The 21337-nt window shown below is 38.2% G+C and overlaps 1 protein-coding gene across 1 annotated transcript in view; it reads right to left on the reverse strand.

Moving 5' to 3' along the window:
- Positions 1-10990: 10990 nt before the first annotated feature.
- Positions 10991-21337, reverse strand: part of LOC111155024 (UBX domain protein 7) — a 56463-nt gene continuing 46116 nt past the window's right edge. The window contains exons 9-11 of the mRNA XM_022515037.1: positions 14667-15060; positions 14463-14542; positions 10991-12904 (exon numbers count right to left, since the gene is read on the reverse strand). Coding sequence (XP_022370745.1) covers positions 12743-12904; positions 14463-14542; positions 14667-15060 — 636 coding nt within the window. The 3' untranslated portion in view covers positions 10991-12742. The remainder of the gene's footprint in view (positions 12905-14462; positions 14543-14666; positions 15061-21337) is intronic.

The raw sequence follows: 21337 nt of genomic DNA on the forward strand, positions 1-21337 counted from the left end.
GTTTTGTGAGATTAAGAGTCACTTATGGTTTGTCTCCCTCCCAATCCCATCTTGTTTCATTTATTCTTCTCCTACTCCCTTAACCCCCCCATGATGCATCTCCACTTCCTCATATCAGGGAGATCATATGATAGTTGTCTTTCTCCGATTGACTTATTTTGCTAAGCATGATACCCTCTAGTTCCATCCACGTCGTCACAAATGGCAAGATTTCATATCTTTTGATGGCTGCATAGTATTCCATTGTGTATATATACCACGTCTTCTTTATCCATTCATCTGTTGATGGACGTCTAGGTTCTTTCCATAGTTTGGCTATTGTGGACATTGCTGCTATAAACATTCGGGTGCACGTGCCCCTTCGGATCACTACGTTTGTATCTTTAGGGTAAATATCCAGTAGTGCAATTGCTGGGTCATAGGGTAGTTCTATTTTCAACATTTTGAGGAACCTCCATGCTGTTTTCCAGAGTGGTTGCACCAGCTTGCATTCCCACCAACAGTGTAGGAGGGTTCCCCTTTCTCTGCATTCTCGCCAGCATCTGTCATTTCCTGACTTGTTAATTTTAGCCATTCTGACTGGTGTGAGGTGATATCTCATTGTGGTTTTGATTTGTATTTCCCTGATGCTGAGTGATGTGGAGCACTTTTTCATGTGTCTGTTGGCCTTCTGGATGTCTTCTTTGCAGAAATGTCTGTTCATGTCTTCTGCCCATTTCTTTTTTTTTTTTTTTGAAGATTTTATTTATTTATTTGACAGATAGAGATCACAAGCAGGCAGAGAGGCAGGCAGAGAGAGAGGAAGGGAAGCAGGCTCCCCGCTGAGCAGAGAGCCCCATGCGGGGCTCGATCCCAGAACCCCGAGACCATGACCCGAGCCGAAGGCAGAGGCTTTAACCCACTGAGCCACCCAGGTGCCCCGTCCATTTCTTGATTGGATTATTTGTTCTTTGGGTGTTGAGTTTGCTAAGTTCTTTATAGATTTTGGACACTAGCCCTTTATCTGATATGTCGTTTGCAAATATCTTCTCCCATTCTGTAAGCTGTCTTTTGGTTTTGTTAACTGTTTCCTTTGCTGTGCAAAAGCTTTTGATCTTTTTTTTTTTAATAGTTTTTTTTTTAAAAGATTATTTATTTATTTATTTGACAGAGAGAGAGCACAAGCCGGGAGAGTGGCAGGCAGGGGGAGAAGGAGAAGCAGGCTCCCCAGAGAGCTGGGGGAGCCCAATGTGGGACTCGAACCTAGGACCCCAGGATCATGACCTGAGCCGAAGGCAGTTGCTCAACCAACTGAGCCTCCCAGGTGCCCCAGCTTTTGATCTTGATGAAATCCCAATAGTTCATTTTTGCCCTTGCTTCCCTTGCCTTTGGCGATGTTCCTAGGAAGAAGTTGCTGCGGCTGAGGTCGAAGAGGTTGCTGCCTGTGTTCTCCTCAAGGATTTTGATGGATTCCTTTCTCACATTGAAGTCCTTCATCCATTTTGAGTCTATTTTTGTGTGTGGTGTAAGGAAATGGTCCAATTTCATTTTTCTGCATGTGGCTGTCCAATTTTCCCAACACCATTTATTGAAGAGGCTGTCTTTTTTCCATTGGACATTCTTTCCTGCTTTGTCGAAGATTAGTTGACCATAGAGTTGAGGGTCTATTTCTGGGCTCTCTATTCTGTTCCATTGATCTATGTGTCTGTTTTTGTGCCAGTACCATGCTGTCTTGATGATGACAGCTTTGTAATAGAGCTTGAAGTCCGGAATTGTGATGCTACCAACTTTGGCTTTCTTTTTCAATATTCTTTTTTTTTTTTTTTAAGATTTTATTTATTTATTTATTTGACAGACAGAGATCACAAGTAGGCAGAGAGGCAGGCAGAGAGAGAGGAGGAAAGGCTCCCTGCAGAGCAGAGAGCCCGATGTGGGGCTCGATCCCAGGACCCTGGGATCATGACCTGAGCCGAAGGCAGAGGCTTTAACCCACTGAGCCACCCAGGCGCCCCTCTTTTTCAATATTCTTTTGGCTATTCGAGGTCTTTCCTGGTTCCATATAAATTTTAGGATTATTTGTTCCATTTCTTTGAAAAAAATGGATGGTATTTTGATAGGAATTGCATTAAATGTGTAGATTGCTTTAGGTAGTATAGACATTTTCACAATATTTGTTCTTCCAATCCAGGAGCGTGGAACATTCTTCCATTTCTTTGTGTCTTCCTCAATTTCTTTCATGAGTACTTTATAGTTTTCTGAGTATAGATTCTTAGCCTCTTTCGTTAGGTTTATTCCTAGGTATCTTACAGTTTTGGGTGCGTCTAACAAACACTTCACTGTCCTTCTTACTTGACCCCAAGACAAAATTAGACATAGCTGGCCACTAGATCCTTTTTGAAATTCTTGCTCTTGGCTCCCTTGACTCCCCTTGCCCACCACTCTGGTGTTTCTCCTCCCTCACTGACTGCACCTCCTTGACTGGACCTCTTTCTGTTGCAGATCTCCAGACCTAGGTCTTGGACTCTCTTCTTTAACTTTCTCCTTCTCTAGGTGACCTCATTCTTTTTCAGGGGACTAAACTCCATCTGTGATGGTGATGATTTTTCAAATCTCTAATTCCAGTCTACCTCTCCTCCAAGTTTCATACTTACATGTCCACTTTCCTATACTACTCCTACTCTTTGGAAGTTTCACAATGAACACATCCAAAATTATTTCTTCTCCACCAAACCTGCCTGATCACATCTTCCTGCTTCAGTAACGACACCGCAACCTCCCATGGCTGGAAACAAGTCATTCTTGATTGTGCTTTCCTTCATTCCCCCACATTTAAGTCTTTCCATTTCTACCTTCATAATGCATCTCTACTCTATACCCTCCTTCTCAGTTGCTCTGCCACTCTCTGGCCCAGGTGACCTGTTTTAGTTTGATCATTGCAACCGTCTCTACTCTTGCTCTCCTCCAGTTCACTGTCCACATAATAATGGCTTCTCATTACACTTGGAACACAAGCTGAGCTCCTTATCAAGGCCTAATAAGGCCTTGTATGATCTGGCTTTTCCTCACTTTATGCCACTCCCTTTGCTCACTACATGTCAGACCCACATGCCTTCTCTAAATACCTCTAATACATCAGAAACTGTGCTGTTCCCCAGACTCTGTAGTTGTTCTGTTTGGAAGTTTTCCTCCTACTCTTAGTATGGCCACCTTCTTGGCATCCTTCAGGTCTCAGGCTAAATATTAACTCCCCAGTATCTTATTAGCAAATGGGGCAAATGGGTGGCACAGTTACTTAAGGGTCCAGCTCTTGGTTTTGGCTCAGGTCGTGATCTCAGGGTGTTGAGATGAGCCCCATCTTGGGCTCCATGTTCAGCAGTCTGCTTAAGACTCTCTCTCCCTGGGGTGCCTGGGTGGCTCAGTGGGTTAAGCCTTTGCCTCTGGCTCAGGTCATGATCTCAGGGTCCTGGGATCGAGCCCTGCATTGGGCTCTCAGCTCAGCGGTGAGCCTGCTTCCCCCTCTCTCTGCCTGCCTCTCTGCCTACTTGTGATATCTGTCAAATAAATAAATAAAATCTTAAAAAAAAAAAAAGACTCTCTCTCCCTCTCCTCCTTCCCCCCACTCTCTTTTTAAAGAAATAAATCTTTAAAAAATAAAGAATTCTCTGCTTTTCTATTTTTTTCACAGTCTTTGAATCAGTATTTTTTCAATATTTTTCATTTTTATTATCTGTATTCACTGAAAATAAGTTCCCTGAGCACCGGGCTGTGTATATTTTGCTCATTGCCATATTTCTATTATTTGGCACATAGTGAGGCCAGTTAAGTATTCTGTGGCTGGAGGAATGGGAAAGATACTCTCTCAGCCCAATTTAGTACTTATGCCCATCCCTTGGCCCATCCACGTGGCCAGGGAGACAAGGTCTTGGAAGAAGATGGCAAGTCCCATCAGGGTATGTTGCTAAAACATGGGGATGAGGAATAGTTCCACAAGAGGAAGAGGCACAGTTCCACAAACTGGTTCCTGGGATTCCTGTGAGCTAGGCAGTGATCTCAAGTTCTACAGAACAACAGAATCATATCTCCTGGCTTTTCTCCCATTAACTTAAAAATCCCTTTTTTCCTTAACTTGTTAAAGTTGGGTCCTTAGTCATTATTCCTGGTCTGAAAGACTTCATGCTGGAATTGCTCAAATAGAAGTTATAGAATCCTACTTTCCTAAAAAGCTAACTCACCTAATGATTTCATGACGTGACCAACATTTATAGAGCAACTACCACCAATGTTCAACATACTACTAGTAGCAAACATTATTCTTGATAATGTGACTATAAATTAACCTATGTCAATATTTGTGTTCTAAACATGAGAATATGAGGGCAAGCTCTTGAAACCCGAATTATATTAATTAAATAATATCTAAGGAGTCTTATCTCACAAAAACACCACCAAGAAAAACTAATACTGAAAAGTTTTTGATTTTATTTCCAAGATCAAATATTACAACAGGACATTTACATGTATTTATAAAAAAATGCAGCAGTTGAATTTATAGATCAGAGGTTTCCTTGAGTTTGGTCCCTCTCTCAGCACAGTGAGCTGATGTCTTCAAAAGACTTATCCCATTCCCCTCCCTCCCCCATCCCAAATGCCCCACCCCACCCCCCATTCAAGTTGCAGTACCAATATAAAGCAACTGGGTACAACACAGCAAGAATATTCACAATTTGGTACAGCCAAAACCAGAGGATCATCAACTGAAAGACCCTCTTTTTTTTTTTTTTTTGAAATATTTACCTATAGAGTATGTGTACCTATAGATATACCACACCCAGTTATCTAAGATTTCCCTGGTTTTAGAGCAAGTGGAAGTTCCATTGAGTCTTAGCCAGCAGTTACAGCTCTGCTTTATCTAACGGCATGTTCTTCTCCTCTCCAAGTTTAGATTTTCTACTGCCTCCATTTGTCTTCAAATTTAAGGCTTTCCCTAGCACCTTAATTATCACTTACTAGATATACAGGAGGGTCTCTAGTGCGTTATGAACAAAAGAATTTAGCGGATGATCCAGTTGCCCCTTGCTCACTGGTCCCAAACCCTTCTTCCTACTTTTGAGAAGAGCTGCAGAAACAATTATCTCCTAGCACCATGGGATTAAAATCCCAGAAAACTGAGAACTATATGTGCATTTTAGGGAGAACTTGCTAGAAACACTACAATAGGAGCACTGTCTCTGTCCATTATCTTCTTGGATTCAATAACAAAATTACACTACAGATTAGATCTCGAGCCTGTCCTGCATTAAAAATGCAAATCTCACTAAGACCACCACTTTGTCCAGAATAAGGATTCCCAGGGAATCTCTAAATACTGTTAGGAACTGCTTGTGAAACACTTTAAAGCAAACACCCCAAGCTGACTTCACTCGAGTCCCCAACCCACCCCCATCCCTATTCCCCAAACAAATTTCATTCCTTGATTAACCTCTCTGAATAAGATGGCAAGTGAGGTTTGGAAAATGACATGAAAAATGTTTAAAAAACACAATTAGTGAGGACATGCCAGAATCGGGACATCCCACGTGATTCAAAATGCATTATTCAAACTGAACTCGTACAAAGCATGCACAGAGCCTACAAACACTCCTGAGAGTATCCATGGAACAATCAATACCTACTCGAAAAAGGACTTTTCTTAAAGGGTTTAAAAAAAAAAAAAGACACCAGATGCTTAGAAGTTAACAATCGAAAGGAAAACTGTTCTAGAAAAGAGTTTTTAAAGGAGTGAAAAAATTGTATCTAACAGATTCATGCCAAAGTTTGGATGAGAGCCCCTCAAAGTCTAAGTATCACGTTAGCATCAGCTGGTACTCACTTCTCTATATCTAAGACTAGAGGATTATATCATAGCTTTACTGTCTGTTTCCCAGCAAGAGTTTTAAATAGCCTTTCCAAAACTGAAGGGACAAACATGAGAAAAGTAACAAGGCCCAAGTCCCAAAATGTGTAAGATAAACAGTCCTCAGTACAAGCTTGCTACACTCATTAACTAGAAAGTGGAGGTCACATGCTACTTTCATTCTCATAGCAGGTAAAAGGGGATTTTCTGGTGACAATGATTAACTTTATGTGAAGTTTAACTTACAGGGCAATAAATCATCAAAAAGTTATTGTTGAGAACATATATGATTAGGGTAAAAAACTAATTTAATATTTTAAATCACACCATTTAATTCATTGATATTTTCCATTATTAAGAACACAGAAATCCGAAAAACGTACTATCAATCCATTTTGTTGAAAACATTAAGATACCCAACAGAGCATCAGCATTCCAATGTCACTGATTTGAAAAAGACCCTAGTGACCTGTACTCTTCTAATGCCAGCAAGTTTGACAAAAGGAAAAAAAAGCAGAATGGCAGGAAATAGCTCCAGATCAAGAATCTCTCCCTTTTCAGTTAAGATGCTCATACTGAGTCCATGCAAAAAGCAAATAAAAAAGATTTTAAGAAAAGGAAAATAATTCCAGGTCCGAATTATCCAGTGATTTGAAATGCTTCCCATTTTATTTACCACATCTTATAAATGAATGATTCATGGTAGCCCAGTTAGACTTTTAATGTTTTAATGTTAAATTTTAATGTTCAGTCTCATGTAGCTTGACTATTCTTCCTATTTGAAAATTTAAGTGACCCTGTAAGGGATATAAAATCTCAGGGCATTTTGATCTCTACACAGGAATTATCAATAAGCAAACAAAAATTTGCTGTTTGTGGCCAGCAAGTTAAGTACAAGGCAACCTCTTGTACTTAGAGATTAATGTGGGATTGTTCTTGGGCAAAATACTACCATTGGTATTTTTATCTCTAATCCAAGTAAATCTGGCCATCTCTTGAAAATACTTTTCAGAAATGTTAAATCATTTTATTGAAGTAGTTCATATTGGATTGGCCAACTCTACTTGGAGACCATATGGCAAAGAAAGGCTTGAACCAAAAATTATGTTTATGAGAATGACTGAGATTCTACATAGTTCAACAGCATTCTGCAGGCCAAAGAAAGGGAAGGGGTATCACGGTGCTAGCAATTCTATATTCGGAGTAAGAGAATTTTTAGGTAGAGAGAGCAAATGAGCTATAAAAACATTGCTTCAAATTGTTCTCTTATATATTAATGAAAAAAATTTTAAATGTTACATATTCAAACTCAGCAATGGAATTTCTTAAACATAGCTAATTTCATTAAAAATCATGACTAATATTCAGTGAATGAATGTCCAAAAGAATCAAGAATAGAGAGTGGCAAAGTAAAAGAGAAAGTAGGATGGAAAGATTTTCTAATTAATGGTCTCATCATCACATCCAATAATTTAATCACAAGTTCATTTTACGGGAAAACTATCAAGGGGTATCATAATCTCTATAAAAAATATTCTTGATTCTAAGCTGTCTCTCTAGCAGTGTTGGCACACAGTTGAATCAAAGACCAAAATAACCATCACTGAACTACTGAACTTCTATAGAACAGGAGAAATCAAGATAGTGCTGTGGTGTTCTGTTGGTTATTTTCTGTACGAAAGAATATTCTCGCCACTACTCTAAACTGTGTACAATGCAATACCAAGTTCCAAGTCAAGGCAAGGCAAATCAATGAAGTTGAATATTCATAGGACACAGCTGTCTTTAAGTAGCCTTTTCATCAAGGCTTGTAATATTGGAAAACTGCCATGTTCATCAGAAGGGTTGGTTCTTCCTACCCTCATTTAGTTTTACACAAGGCATCACTTATTCATCAACCTGTATCCTATGATTTACTATTGAGTAGTTAAGTGAAAGAGGACCAGAGAGAGAGAGAGAGAATATGAATGACATAATGGAGATACACTCTGGGAAAGAAGAAGTATTTTTGAAAGTCAGCCTAACTGAATCTTGAAAAAGTTGTTGCTGCCAAAACCAAGTGTGAATTCTACAACTTATATAAATCAATTTCCTAACAACTGCTCAGCCAATAAAGTGCTTTGTTTAAGCACACAGGTAAAAATAAAATTTAACTCTGGTGTCAATGAAATATTTGGTTTTCATTGATTACATTTTAGTCATACTTAACACCGATTAGAAACACAGCATGGTCTATGGCCATACCACCCTTAACGCGCCCAATCTCATCTGATCTCGGAAGCTAAGCAGGGTCGGGCCTGGTTAGTACTTGGATGGGAGAAACACAGCATGAAGTTTTAAAAATTAATGAACTGTATTTAAAAGATCATTACTAGATCTAGAACTATCATACTCTCCTTTTTGGAGATTTTAGTTATCATAGTGATCTTAGATTAAGTTACTGGGCAAATAAAACCTGGACACAGATTAAAAAGCACAGGAACTGATTAACAAGAAAACTTTTAATTAGTCTAGGGATAATATAAAGAGGAGAAACTAGAAGCATAAAATTTTAGAGTGGAAAGGACTTCAAAGATAATCTAATTCTGTGGTCTACAATCTGTGGGTTCCTAAAGTTTTTGCAAAGGGTCTGCAATTCCATATACACATCTACATTTTCTTCATCTATGGACTTAATGTTATTGATACTTAACCTCACAACTCCTTACTCTTGCCAAATTTTAATATTTTAAGCCCTTTTACTTGAAAAGACTGAGAACTATTGATCTAGCCCAATTCTCTATTACTGGCAGAGCTGTTATCCAAGTGTACTTATGCCTACATATAGTTCCCCTTTATACATCTGATTTGCACCTGGGGAGAGAAATTAAATCTTTCCTTCACTTTCCAATTGCTAGTAGCTTCCTCTGGTATTTTCCTAAGTGTCCAAGTGAGATCCTTGCTAGCTAAAATCTTAGTCCTAGGGTCAATACTCCTTCCCTACTTGGGTGCTGGGTGTAACCTTACTGATAAACGTCATACCCCAAGTCTAGTAGTTACAAAAGGTGGAACTGAAGAATGAATACAGGTGAGTCAAAAACTTCGAGCTACAGTGTTCGCCACTTTTCAGTTTTATTTATTTATTTATTTATTTATTTATTTATTTATTTAATGGACTTTCCTAATGAAAGCCTACACAAGTCTTTCCCCTTTCTAAACTTTTATTGTAATTATAGTTCAGCACCAGAAAGGTAAGCATTTACATGTTCTTCGATTATCTCATGTGTAGTCTATCTTTCCAACTGGATAAAACAGAAGAAATCAGGTATTAGACTTCAAGATATTTCCAACCTTGATTAAGGGACTCAATATATACTTGTCGACTTTCTGGAGTCGAGGAAGTAAAATGTTATAGGAGATCTAAAAACATACACACAGAGAGTTCAATAATCTGGTATGGGTGGGACAAAGAAAAGATAACTATATCTTTTCCCAAAAATGGTTAAAAAAAAGATAAAATTATTTTTTATCCTTTCCATTTATTCTTGGCAAATAATGCCACATATTTCTCTTTCACATTTTCATCAGTGCATCATTTTTAAAAAAAGCAATAATTAGTCCCTCAAAACAGTGGTGTAAATAAGAATTTATAGATATAGTGCAAATCCCACAAGCCTTAAGAAAACGAAAACAAATGATAATTTACAGAGCCAAATAACAGCAAGATAACCTTTTGGGTAAACTTATCCCCTTGTTGTAGGAAACAACAGCAAGGGAGTGAAAAAAGCATGGACTCTGGACCCCAATTTTGATTTTGCCAATTACTAGCTGTGACATCCTGAACAGGTTCTCTAAACTTTAATTTTGTCCTACCTACAAAATGGGGAGAATACAGAATTTACATTTTGTAGAGTTCTTTGGAAGATTAAAGGAGAAAATGTACAGGAAATACCCAGCACATGCTAGTTACTCAAAATTAGTTCCCCATCCTTTCCCCATTTGGCTATTCTGTCTCTTCTCTGGTTCCTTTCTAAATCAAATTCAAAAGGTGTTTTCAGTCACTTTTTTCCCCTACTAGTTTTCATTCCATCTCCCTGTATTTGTTTCTTGTCACTCTCACAGTCTATCTTGTCCTTTTCTCCCTACCTTTTCTTTCCAGCTGTTTGCAATAACTACAAGGAACAACTATTTTTAACCAATCTTACTAGCTCAATTAAAATCTCTCCTCCACAGAGCAAAGGAATTTGTAGAGAAAATAAGACAAACTGGAGGAAGCTTACTTCTTTAGTGAATTAAGTTCATGAGTGGAAGCAATTCTCCGTATTTACTCTTCCCATGTACAATCCATAATCCCTCCCCCACAGGCCTCGATAGCAAGCCCAGGATAATTACACTTCTGCCTCAAAATAAAATAAAATCCTCTACATCTTGTACTCTAAACACACCAGCTGTATCTAAGTTGGATCAGTATCTCATGCCCTAAGTCTTTGATATGCTTACTTAAATCATTTTATATATACTCGGTCATCTCACAGTAATCCAAGTTGAAAACGTCACTTTGGTTTCTCAGAAATGGATATGCCACGGCTGACATCAAAAAGGTAGAACTACATCCTATCATCAATGAACATGTCTCAGGTTCTTGAGATATGTTTTATAAAGAGAAGTTAGTAAGTGAAAGAATGAAAAGAGTCCCACAGGGAAAATTCTTGACTTCACATTTTTGACAGATTTGGGCTTTAGCTGTGACTCTGCTGAGAGTGGAGATAGGTGCCATCAGAGCACCAAAGCTGGGCATACCCTCAGTTCTTACCCTGTGCCTCCCTGAATTTTTAGATTTCTGACCTTGTCTACTACCAACAGTTTTTTAACCCTCTACTGCACCTTTGCTAGTTTATAAGCTCTATTCCTCAGATAGCAAGTATATTATCCAAGTTCAGAGATACAATTGAGGAATTAACATGAAAACCATGTTTCCTCAATAAATCAGAAGCTGCTAGTGACTCGAGAGCCTATGAAAAAACACCAAAATGGTATTATTCAGTCACCAATCTAAAGAGAGAACTTTGACTCAAGGTATAAATGAAATTGTAATTATATAAATATATTTATAAATATTTATACAATTATATACTTATACATAAGCACTTACACAGACTTAGAAAAAAAATGTAAGAACATTAATTCAAAAGGACTCACTGAAGAATAAACAGAATTTTCCATGATTTCCTTGAGGAGATACATAACTCATTCTTTAGGAAGGGTCCCTCTAAATCCAACCATTAGAAACCATATTCTCTAATTGTGTACTAGGAACACATAACCGTCTTTTTTTTTTAATCCCCTAGTTGCCAAGAGAATGATCTTAAAGTAGATGGGAACATAAAGGTCTCTGAGCAATAGCAATTTATGTTCCTCAAGTAGAAGAATCAACTGATCCAAATCCCCGATTGACAAAATAGGCCCATTCTATATCACAAGGTTAAAGTTCTGATTTTTGCCACCAGGATCATTACTACCCCTTCAGAGGACTCTATTTAAAGCTCGAAACAAGAATTGGGCATACAGTGAAGGTGAGAAGTCAAACAGTATTATATAGATTCAGGATGGCCTCTTCTAAATAACACTGAAAAAAGCTTTCACCAACTACGTTTTGTTTGTGGCTTTGTTGGCAGAAAAAGCCCATATCATCTGAAGATTGCTGATGATCTTTTCTACCTCCCTTACTAAATGTTGTCTTATAAACTGAATTTACAGCTCTTCCCCTTAAAGAGGCTTTCAGTTTTGATATCTTTTGCAAGAAAAGAGTAGAGGAATTAAGTTCATTCACTCACCAGAGCCTTTTAGAAACTATTCCAACCAGGGGTAAAAAAATGAATCATTCTTTCTAACCGTAGGAACATGGTTAGCAACTCTCAGCTGCATCTTTTCCCCCCAGGACATACATAAGTATGCCTTAAAACACATAGGACAATCAGTAACCACAGTGGTTACAACTACAAGCCATTGTACTGCATGATTATTGAACAGCTGCCTTCCCATAGATCACCTGTGGACCCAAACCATGGAAGGGCCAAAGGAACTAATATGCTGTACTGGCAAAAACAGCAAGTACCTTCCTATCCCAATCACCACAATAGCCTCACTAAATGTCCATTTCAGGACTAGCAGGATCAACAGAGTTTATAAAGTAATAATGAAGAAAGCTGTTTCAGGCTAGGATACTGAAAGCCACCCCACACTACTCACTCTACACTTAACACTCATTCTGCCAATAACACATACCATGGAAATAATTCTAGCTGGGAACATGTGAATCCATTGAAAAAAATTTTAAGTACAATGAGCAATAATTATAAGGGATGCTTTTTCCATGTAAACAGACCTAGATATTTTTGTCACGTGATATTTCTTACATGAACAAAACAAAACATGTGTTATAGAATTTCTTTTCCCTACCAAAAATGGGGCTTACAAAAAAGGGAGGTTGTTCTTATTCTGAATCTAGCCATTCCTTTACCAAAGGAGTCTGAGGAGTAACATCATCATTTGATCCCAAAAAAGTGCTGTGCAAGAGACCACTTTTTGGAACACACATTTCCTGCTGCCAGTACTAGGAGGTCTAATCCTTACACTTCCATTTGGTCACCAGATTAGGTAAGAAAGAAAGAATAGTAGGAAAAAGAAGAAAACAGAAGAGGACTGAAAAGGTGGGGGAAGGAGGGAAAAGAGACTGAACACAGGAGAGAGCAAGAAATAAAAGAGAAGGCAGGTGACTTGCTTGCCCAACTTTGGCTCTATGGTCCTATGAGCCAAAATGCATACTTAGTGACACGGTATCTCACAGGAAAGGGAAAAAAGGGGTAAGCTGAGAGAGGTCAGGCCATGATGTTAATTTCTTTCCTGTACAAAGACAGTCTCTTGAGGACAAAGGCCTGCCTCCTGTAATGTAATGTCATAGTCCAGATGAGAGAGTTTCCTTCGAGGGAAGTTGGTGAGAAGTTCAAAACGTTCATTTGGGTATCCTTTGGACTGGACATGCTTCACCAAAGCCTATGAAAAATAAGAGAAAGACGAAGCTGTTAGATGGAAATAAAAAGAAAGAATATATTAAAGCAAAAAAAAAAAAAGAATATTTTAAAGCATTAAGTATTTTATATTCATTTCTATCATATAAGATATAAATTTTTTTTTTAAGATTTTATTTATTTATTTGAGAGAGAATGAGCAAGAGAGACAGCACAAGCTAGGGGAGGGGCAGTGGGGGAGGGAGAAGCGACTCCCCGCTGAGTAGGGAGCCTGATGTGGGGCTCAATCCCAGAACTCTGGGGATCATGACCTGAGCCGAAGGCAGATGCTTAAGTGACTGAGCCACCCAGATACCCCAAGTTTAAGTTATGCTTTCACATAACCAAACCTTACTCTGTAGAAGAGCCAATATAACTCTGGATGGGTAGATAATAAAACTGTATCTAATAATTTAGGGCCATTAAGTGATACTGAAATACACAGGACTGTGTTTGTCTCCCAAATAAACTCAATTTCTATTTGTAAAATTACTGTCCTCTTTTTAAACCTTTTAACAATTTTTTTCTTTTTTATCAAAGATATGTCCTTCAGTGTACCTACAAACATTCATGCCACCTGTATACTGAATCCCTTCTTGCCTTCTCAGAAACTGTGCCACTACGATATCCCCTTTTATAGGTCCTTCAATATCTCACTCAATAGATGCTTCCCATCAGACTTAACTATCATGCTCAGTCTCTCCTTCAATTATTTTTTTCCCCTCTGGTTATTGTCCATTCTTCCCCTCTAGCTTCACAACCAAACTTCTCAAAGAAGTAATCTAGACTTGTTCTATCCACAATCTCATCTCCCATTCCCACCCAAATACTAGACCAGGAAGACAGTTCTGGGTATCAGCACCAGTGACCAGAACCTTCTTGTACTTTAGTCATACAGTCTTGAATAATCAGATTAATTCTCTCCAGCCACAGCAAGTAGCTAGGTATGGACACCTGACCCAAGGGTGATTCACTCATAGGCTTAGGCAAGCTAGTCAGACCCATTCTCTTTTCCAGGAGTCAGAAACAGAGGAAAGCCCATTAGCTGTGGACTTTAGATGAAAAGGCCCTCAGCATCACTACAATGAACCATGTCCAAGTCGAGAGTTAAACAAAAACCCCAGTATATAGAGAGAAGAATGGTGTGAAGCAGAATATCATAAAAGGGAAACAAAACAGGCCCCATAAGAGAAACACACGGAAAAACAATTTTGATTCTTAACTACTTTGCAGGTTCAGCTACTAGGACACCCAGGAACCCCACTGTAATCTTCAAGTAACCCTGTTCCCCCTTTCCAGGTATAATTTCGTTGGGTTTCTATCCCATGCAGCCATGAAATAGAAAATCTTTACTGAACAAACCCTATGTGACCTGCCTAAGATAATTTAAGAAGGAAATAAAGTAATCCAAAGATTCACCACAGTTAAAGTTTCCAGTTAGAGGCCAGACTGAATACCATCTATTTCAAAGAATCATAAAGCCAATTACGCCAATTAATTACTTTCTCTGCTTCGAGTAAACACCTCCAACTGGATATACTTACCAACAGTTTAGCTTGCTCTGGAAGAGTGATCTGTTCCCTTTTTCCATCTGGATACCGCAACATCAACTGTGCTTTTGGTCCTAAAGGAAGGGTTAAAAAAAAGAAAAAGATAGTAAGAACTTAAGACAGAAGACTAACTTAAATAAATAAACCCCTTCAGTAACATCCAAGTTTTAAGTAAAGCAGGTCTAGAATATAACTCACCATTTACATCTATGCCCTCCACTATTCCATCTGGTTTTTCAGGTGACATTTCCAATATTTCTGAATCCACGGCTGGCAATCCTTGGTGGTTTGTGGCTGCTCCAGGCTCAGTTCTGGCTGGGGGTTCAGTCAGTGGCCTTCTATTCTCCTCTTTTCTATGCCCCAAATCTTTGTGGGGAGATTTTCTGGACTTGGCAAGATTCTCTATCTCCTCTTCTTCATCAGAGCCACAAACAGATATGAACTCCTCACTGCCAGAAAAAAGTTCAGATTCAGATTCTTCATCTGAGCGGCTATCCTGTTTTGTCTGTGTTGAATCAAAGTGTGTTTCTTGCAAGGAGGCTCTGATGGCAGCTTCTAGCTGGCTGTCTTCACTTGCATCTATAAGGCTCTCCTGAGAGATACAGTCATAAAACATGGGTGGAAAGAAAAAGAAAACAGTTAAACCAAAAAAATAGATAAAGTCAAACAGGTCATAAGAAATTCAACAGTTAAGGCGCCTGGGTGGCTCAGTTGGTTAAGCGTCTGCCTTTGGCTCAGGTCATGACCCGCATTCGGCTCCCTGCTCAGCAGGGAGCCTGCTTCTTCCTCTCTCTGCTCCTTCTCTCTCTCTCAAATAAATAAAATCTTAAGAAAAAAATCTTAACAAAAAAAAAAAGAAATATAAGAGTCATCTAGACAATATTACTCTCTGCTGAATGTATCTCTTTACTAAAATTTAAGCTATTTGAGTGCAACAACTTTACCTTACACAGCCAAGTTGTAATGTGTTATTTTAAAAACAAAAATAAAAATCATCCTACCACATGGCATAATGTGTATTGTAAGTGCAGGTTTCCTTTATATCAAAATGAATAGAATCAAGAAAACAGTTTATTCCCGATTTAAGGTTTTAAAGATTTTATTTATTTGACAGAGAGAAAGAGATCACAAGTAGGCAGAGAAGCAGGCAGAGAGAGGCGGAAGCAGGCTCCCTCCTGAGCAGAGAGCCAGATGTGGGGCTTGATCCCAGGGATCATGATCCCGGGATCATGACCTGAGCCAGAGGCAGAAGCTTTAACCCACTGAGCCACCCAGGCACCCCTCAATAAGGTTTTAGATATAAAGCCAAAACACTAGTTTTTAAAATGACTCAACATAGAAAAGGATGTCTACCTTTCTCATTACTATTCTTCGACTAGCACTTTGACACAAAGAAAGATACCAATAAAACTCAGTAATCATCATTTTGCAAAAAATCTAACAGATCTCTAACATTCAAACCAAAACAAAACAGCATATAATGAATGGGAAAAACCAACAACCATGTTTTCCTAAGCTTAATTACAATGAAGGGTTTCACTGTGATCACAAGAATTGCAAATCTCATCAGTTTTCCCCCAGGTAAATTTGTCACAAATATCAGTAAACTGACTGAGTCACAAAATATGGGTTGTCTGAGTGGAACTTTTTTCAATCCCAACTCAAATTATTTTAAGAAAACTTTGTAAGGTAATCGAAAGTTGAACACTAGACATCTCATGATAGTAAGGAACTGCTGTTAATTTTTTAAGGGTGTGTTACTGATACCGTGACTGTGCTTTAAAAAAAATAGTCTATTTTTGTTTGTTTGTTTTTTTAAAGATTTTATTCATTTATTCGATAGAGAGAGGGAAAGAGCACAAGCAGGGGGAGTGGCAGACAGAGGGAAAGGGAGAAAGAGACTCTCCAGACAGCAGGGAGCCTGACGCAAGGCTCGATCCCAGGACCCCGAGACCATGACCTGAGCTGAAAGAAGACAGACACTTAACTGACTGAACCACCCAGGTGCCCCAAGAGTCTCTACCTTTTAAAGATTTAATGAATAAAAAAATGAATTCTGAGATTTGTTTCAAAATAACGTGACTAGGATGAGGTATAAATCAAGACTGGCCACGTGTAATGATTACTGGAATTAGTTAATGGATACATAGAGGATCAATAAATTCCTTCTACTTTTGAATATGGTGAAAATTTTCCACAATAAAAAGGTAAAAAAAAAAAATGTATGGGTCGCTAACAAAAAACTAAAGGAACCTCAATTCGAACTTCACTATCTGCTAATTATAAAGCAAAAAGTTTAAGAAAAAAATGTTAAATAAACTTAAGGCTGGGGCGCCTGGATGGCTCAGTGGGTTAAAGCCTCTGCCTTCGGCTCAGGTCATGATCCCAGGGCCTAACTGTGATCTCTGTCTGTCAAATAAATCAACAAAATCTTTGGGGCACATGGCTGGGTTAAACCTCTGCCTTCTGCTCAGGTCATGATCCCAGGGTCCTGGGATCGAGGCCCACATCGGGCTCTCTGCTCAGCAGGGAGACTGCTTCCCCACCTCTCTCTGTCTACTTGCAATCTCTGTCTGCCAAATAAATAAATAAAGTCTTAAAAAAACAACAACAACAAAAACTTAAGGCTAATCTACCACCAAAATAGGGGCAAGTAAAACGCCCACAGGACCCACGATGGGTTTTAGGCAGATTGTAGGTTTACAATAATGACACTGCACAGCATGTAGCTTGATTTTAAAGACTGTTTTCATGGCAGACACCACTAGCTTCCTAACCAATATCCATTCTCCCCTGATTTCTTACTTACAGAATCCTAATCGTGTCTATAAAAGAAAACATGTCTAGCCAAAAAATTCCATTTATCAGTTTCCCTTGCAGCTAGAAAAAAAAAATGTGTTATGGAGCTGAGAAAGCACTTACAGAGAAATTATAAAATTCAACACATGTAATAAAAAAGTCTGAAATTAATGACTAAGTTTCCCATCTTAAGTAAAAAAAAGTACTCACACAGAAAAAGAAAATTAAATTAAACCCAAACTACACAGAAGGAAAAAGAGAAAGCAAGAAATCAATGACCTAGAAAACAGAAAAAAAATCATTAAAACCAAAATCTGGTTGTTTAAAATATGTAAACCTGATAAGCCTCTAGCCAAACTGTCAGGAAAAAAAGAAACTACCAATTACCAATAACAGGATTAATAGGACTATTAAGGATTAATAACAATCACTACAAATACTATAGTCATTGAAGGAATAACAAGGAAATATAATGAACAACCTTATGTCAATACAGTCAACCTCTACGGTAAAAGGGATAAACCCACAGAAAGACAAAACCTACTAAAGCTCATTAAAGAATAAATGAGATTGCTTGGGTGGTACAGTGGGCTGTGTGTCTGACTCTGACTCGTTTCAACTTGGGTCATGATCCCAGGGTCATGCGATTAAGCCCTTCATGAGGTTTTGCCCTCAGCGCAGTCTGCTTGAAACTCCCCCTTCCTCTCCCTCATCACCTCCCATGCCCCCACATTCTCGGGCTCTCTCCCAAATAAATAAATCTTTAAAAAAAAAAAAAAATGGATAATTTAATCTTAAATGATTCAGAACTGCTTTGTACCATAATTGCATCCTTCTGTAATTCTGAAACTGTTTTAAAATTTTAAACAATACTTTCATCTGCTAAAGACCTTCAATGTCACAAGAACATCAAAACTAGTGACCATTCTGAAGAAAATGAAATAAGACAATACATATTATCACTGTTATAAAAATTTATTTCCATGAAATAAAGATGTGGTAAATATCTTATAGCAAATTATTGTATCCTACCAACTCTGTGTGTAGTAATCAAACTATTATTAAAAAAAAAAAAAAAAAAAAACAGGCAGGGGGGCGCCTGGGGGGATTCAGTGGGTTAAGCCTTTGCCTTCAGGTCAGGTCATGATTTTCAGGGTCCTGGGATCGAGCCCCACATGGGGCTCTCTGCTCAGCAGGGAGCCTGCTTCCCCCCTTCTCTCTATGCCTGCCTCTCTGCTTACTTGTGATCTGTCTGTCAAATAAATAAATCTTTAAAAAAAAATAAATTGAATCTGTAGTTTATTTTTTTATTGTTTTTAAAGATTTTATTTATTTATTTGACACAGAGAGAGAGCATATGCAGGGGGAGCAGCAGGCAAAGAAGAGGGAGAAGCAGACTCCCCACTGAGTAGGGAGCCCTATGTGGAACTTGATCCCGGGACTGGACCTAGAGCTTTCTTTTTGGGGAGTTTTAAACTATAGATTCAGGGCGCCTGGGTGGCTCAGTCAGTTAAGCCTCTGCCATTGGCTCAGATCAAGATCTCGAGGGTCCTGAGATGAAGTCCCACACTGGGCTTCCTGCTCACGAGGGAGTCTAGTTCTCCCTCTTCCCTTTCCCCCTGCTTATGACCTCTCTCTCTCTCTCTCTCAAATAAAATCTTAAAAATAATAATAATAATAATATATCAATTTTATACAAACTCTTCCTGAAAACAGAAGTGAAAGAAACACTTCCCAATTCATCGTGAGGCGAGCATTAACCTTATACCAAAACCAGTCAAAGATATGATGAGGAAGACAAAACAAAAGACAAAGAAACTACAAACCAATATCCCTCATGAACACAGACCTAAGAATTCTTGACAAAATTTTAGCAAATCAAACCCAACAACACATAAGGAAGTAATGCACTGATAACCAAATGGGTTTTAGCCCAGGAATGCAAGTTTGGTTTAACATTAAGAAGTCAACCAACAGAATTCAATAAGAAAGAAAACCAATGTACATCTGAACAGATGTAAAAAAATCTTCTGAGAAAATTCCCTCATGATAAAAACTCAGTAAACTAGAAAGAGAAGGAAACTTCCCTCAACCTGATAAACAGCTAACATCAAAGTTAATGGTGAGAGAGTGAATATTTTCACCCCACTACCGGATGCAAATCAAGGATGTCTAATCTCACTACCTCTATTTAACTTTGTACTAGAGGTCCTACCTGAGAAAAAGGTATAGAGAATGGAAAGGAAGAAATAAACGAAGTCTTCATATGCTGACAACACGACCATCTACACAGAAAATCCTAAGGCATCTACAAAAAAGTTACTAGAACTAGTAAGTAAATTTAGCAAGGCTGCAAGCTACAATGGCAATATACAAAAACTGTAGAACAGTGCTGAGAGAAATTTAAGGCAAATAGAGAGATCATGGATTTGAATACTCAGTATTGTTAGGATGTCAATTTTCTCCAAAATGATCCATAATGCCAATGTAAATCCAATCAAAATCCCAGCAGCTTTCCTTGTGGAAAGTGACAAACTGATTCTAAAACTTATGTGGTTCTTGGGGTGCTTTGTCAGAAAAGCATGTCACTCTTGATCTCAGGGTTGTGAGTCTGAGCCCCACAGTGAGTGCAGAGATTACTAAAATAAATAAATCAACTTAAAAACAAGTAAATAAATAAATAAAGCTTGGGGCGCCTGGGTGTCTCAGTGGGTTAAGCCTCTGCCTTCGGCTCAGGTCATGGTCTCAGGGTCCTGGGATCGAGCCCCACATTGGGCTCTCTGCTCAGCAGAGAGCCTGCTTCCCCTCCTCTCTCTCTCTGCCTGCCTCTCTGCCTACTTGTGATCTCTGTCTGTCAAATAACTAAAATCTTAAAAAAAAAAAAAATGTTCTCCAGGAAAAATAAAAAAATAAATAAATAAATAAATAAATAAAGCTTATAGATCCTTCCTATGTTAAAAATTTAAAAAAATTTTAATTAAAAAAAAAAAAAAAAACTTGTATGGAAACATAAACGACCTGAAATAAACAACTGTAAAGAACAAAGTTGAAAAATTTATACCATGCAATTTCAAGACTTATAAAGCTACAGTAATCATTAAGACAGAAAATATTTGTGTAAAGAAAGGTATATCAATCGAAAAGAGTCCACACAATTATCATATGATCTCTCTGATATGGAGAATTGGAAAGGCAGGGCAGGGGGTTGTGGGGGATGGGGGGGAAATGAAACAAGATGGGATTGGGAAGGAGACAAACCGTAAGAGACTCTTAATCTCATGAAACAAACTGAGGGTTGCTGGGGGTTGGAGAGGTAGGGAGAGGGTGGCTGAGTTATGGACAGTGGGGAGGGTATGTGCTATGGTGAGTGCTTGTGAAATTTATAAGCCTGATGATTCACAGATTTGTATACCTGAAACAAATAATATATTGTATGTTAATAAAAATAATTAATAAAAAAAGATTTCTTAGATAAGAGACAAAAAGCATGAAATACAAAAGTTTATAAACTGGATTTCATGAAAATTTAAAAATTTGTTCTTCAAAAGACTATTATGAAATGAGTAAGTAACAGACTAGGAGAAAATATACGCAGACCATATACCCAACAAAGGCTTATTACCTAAGGAACTCTTAAAACCCAGTAAGAGATAAACAACTCAATAAAAAAATAAGCCAGAGATCTGAGTAAACACTTTACCAAAAGAGAGATAGCATAAAAGCACATAAAAAGGTCCTCATAATCAAAAATCAAAACTTGTCAATTTTAAACATGCTATTTATTGCACATTAACTGTACTTCATAAAGCTGTAACTTTTTTTTTAAGATGTTATTTTATTTTAGAGAGAGAAAGAGAGAGCACATGAGCAAAAGCACGGGAGGAGTAGAGGGGGAGGGAAAAATGGAGGAAGAAAGAATCCTAGGCAGACTGTGCTGAACACAAAGCCAGACGTGGGGCTTGATCTCATGATCCCAAGATCATGACCTGAGCTGAAACCAAGAGTCAATGCTTAACCAACTGAGCCACCCAGGTGCCCCTATAACTTTTTTTTAAATAAAATAAACTTAA

This window comes from Enhydra lutris, unplaced genomic scaffold (assembly GCF_002288905.1).
Source record: "Enhydra lutris kenyoni isolate GAN:26980312 unplaced genomic scaffold, ASM228890v2 scaffoldscaffold39, whole genome shotgun sequence".
Taxonomy (NCBI): Eukaryota; Metazoa; Chordata; class Mammalia; order Carnivora; family Mustelidae; genus Enhydra; species Enhydra lutris.